Source organism: Nicotiana attenuata, chromosome 5 (genome assembly GCF_001879085.1).
Source record: "Nicotiana attenuata strain UT chromosome 5, NIATTr2, whole genome shotgun sequence".
Lineage (NCBI taxonomy): Eukaryota > Viridiplantae > Streptophyta > Magnoliopsida > Solanales > Solanaceae > Nicotiana > Nicotiana attenuata.
This window is the reverse complement of record NC_031993.1, coordinates 49,175,997-49,178,447: the sequence shown is the minus strand read 5'-3', so window position 1 is coordinate 49,178,447 and position 2,451 is coordinate 49,175,997. Positions and strand designations below refer to the sequence as shown.

Here is a 2,451-nt window from a genome sequence, read left to right as displayed (position 1 = left end):
CTTAATCTGTTAGACATGTCCCAGTGCTTAAAATAGGACCTTTCTTCAGTACTACTAGTTTCAGTAATAGCTGTTGGCCTCTCAGTATAAAGTGCAACATCAAGATCTAAAACTCCAAGATGGAATTTTATCTGTTCGCACCAATCTGAGAAGTTGAGTCCGTTAAAGGTCGTAACAGAAGCGGAGTGCGAATGAAGAGCAAGTGCTGCAAATAAAATATGCTCATTCATTAATGCTTTGAGTTAAAATTGAATATATCGTTAAATTCAGAATGGTTTATGTTTTACTCTTAAATTTATATTGATGTCCACCTTTGGGCGTAACACAAAATACATTTTTTTAACATAAGGATGTTTAAAATAAATTTTACGTAATTCGATAATTTTAACGTACAAGTTAGTAGTATTTACTATCTTTGGATAAATAAATAAAACTAACGATACATTTAAATTATCGATTTAATGTTCAGTAATTATAAGAACAAACAATCAACCTTTGGGTGATCCATAAATGTCTTATAATCAAGAACTTCAATTTACCCACAAAAAATATCCATCATGTCGTTTATAAACATCAAAACTTATGGGTAATTGGGTATAACAAATTATTATTTTGGAATTAATTATTCATAATGATTCGATCACTTTGGTGATTACCGAACCTCATGTTTATAATTCCAATGAAATTTTGAAACGGTATTCTTCCAAATATAATTCTTAAGTTTGGATTTTATCATTGAATCCACATCGGCGAATCCAATAAATTCATAAGTATTCTACTGTGTCTAACTAGCGTGATGAATATTGTTTTCACAATTTCACGTTTACTTACTAATTATGAAGTCNGACACTTATCATTCTTGTGTTCCTTCTTACGTACTTGAGAAGAGGACTCATTGATATTTTGTTGCCTTTGCTTAACTTTTCCATGTTTCTTTCGTTTCTTTCCAGCTCCTTGATGGCCTACAAGATTAATGGAGTGGGTTCCTTGATTCTTCAGCCTTGTTTCCTCTTGAACCAGCATACCGTGCAGTTCATGCACGTTCCATTTGTCTTTCATGGTGTTGTAGTTCATTTAGAAAGGACCATACTCAGATGGTAATGAGTTAATAATGAATTGAACAAGGAAATTCTCATCCACTTCCATTCCCAAAGTCTTAAGTCTTGCTGCTATATTTGTCATTTCAATGACATGCTCATGCATGGTACGCGAACCATCAAATTTTATGGTGGTTAAAGTACCCATTAGTGTCCCGGCAAGAGACTTATCAGCAGTTTGAGAGCATTCTTCCACAAGTTTCAGAAGTTCTTTCGCGCTTTCAGTTTTGGGAAGAGTAGTCTTAATGTTGCCCGCAATATTCATTCGTATAAACATTAGGCTTAATCTGTTAGACATGTCCCAGTGCTTAAAATAGGACCTTTCTTCAGTACTACTAGTTTCAGTAATAGCTGTTGGCCTCTCAGTATAAAGTGCAACATCAAGATCTAAAACTCCAAGATGGAATTTTATCTGTTCGCACCAATCTGAGAAGTTGAGTCCGTTAAAGGTCGTAACAGAAGCGGAGTGCGAATGAAGAGCAAGTGCTGCAAATAAAATATGCTCATTCATTAATGCTTTGAGTTAAAATTGAATATATCGTTAAATTCAGAATGGTTTATGTTTTACTCTTAAATTTATATTGATGTCCACCTTTGGGCGTAACACAAAATACATTTTTTTAACATAATGATGCTTAAAATAAATTTTACATAATTCGATAATTTTAACGTACAAGTTAGTAGTATTTACTATCTTTGGATAAATAAATAAAACTAACGATACATTTAATATCGATTTAATGTTCAGTAATTATAAGAACAAACAATCAACCTTTGGGTGATCCATAAATGTCTTATAATCAAGAACTTCAATTTACCCACAAAAAATATCCATCATGTCGTTTATAAACATCAAAACTTATGGGTAATTGGGTATAACAAATTATTATTTTGGAATTAATTATTCATAATGATTCGATCACTTTGGTGATTACCGAACCTCATGTTTATAATTCCAATGAAATTTTGAAACGGTATTCTTCCAAATATAATTCTTAAGTTTGGATTTTATCATTGAATCCACATCGGCGAATCCAATAAATTCATAAGTATTCTACTGTGTCTAACTAGCGTGATGAATATTGTTTTCACAATTTCACGTTTACTTACTAATTATGAAGTCAAGTATTTGAAGCAAATCTTTTACTTGTCGAATCCACAAAGCGAACTGGATCATGAAATCAAATGATAATCAAATATACTATTGGTCATCAACACATAAAAATCAATTTATATCTGCTTCGCTATTACTATTGACAGTAATTGTGAAATTCCTTGAATACACAATTAGGATTCACAAAATTAAGGAAACGTTAATTTTAGCGGAAAATTATTAGTTCCTAAACCTGTGCTC

At 31.8% G+C, this 2,451-nt stretch overlaps 1 protein-coding gene across 1 annotated transcript; it reads right to left on the bottom strand.

The window, feature by feature from the left end:
- LOC109226201 lies at nucleotides 1,075-1,608 on the bottom strand. The gene has a single exon (XM_019390995.1). It carries the CDS (start codon nucleotides 1,606-1,608, stop codon nucleotides 1,075-1,077), a length of 534 nt encoding a protein of 177 aa, XP_019246540.1.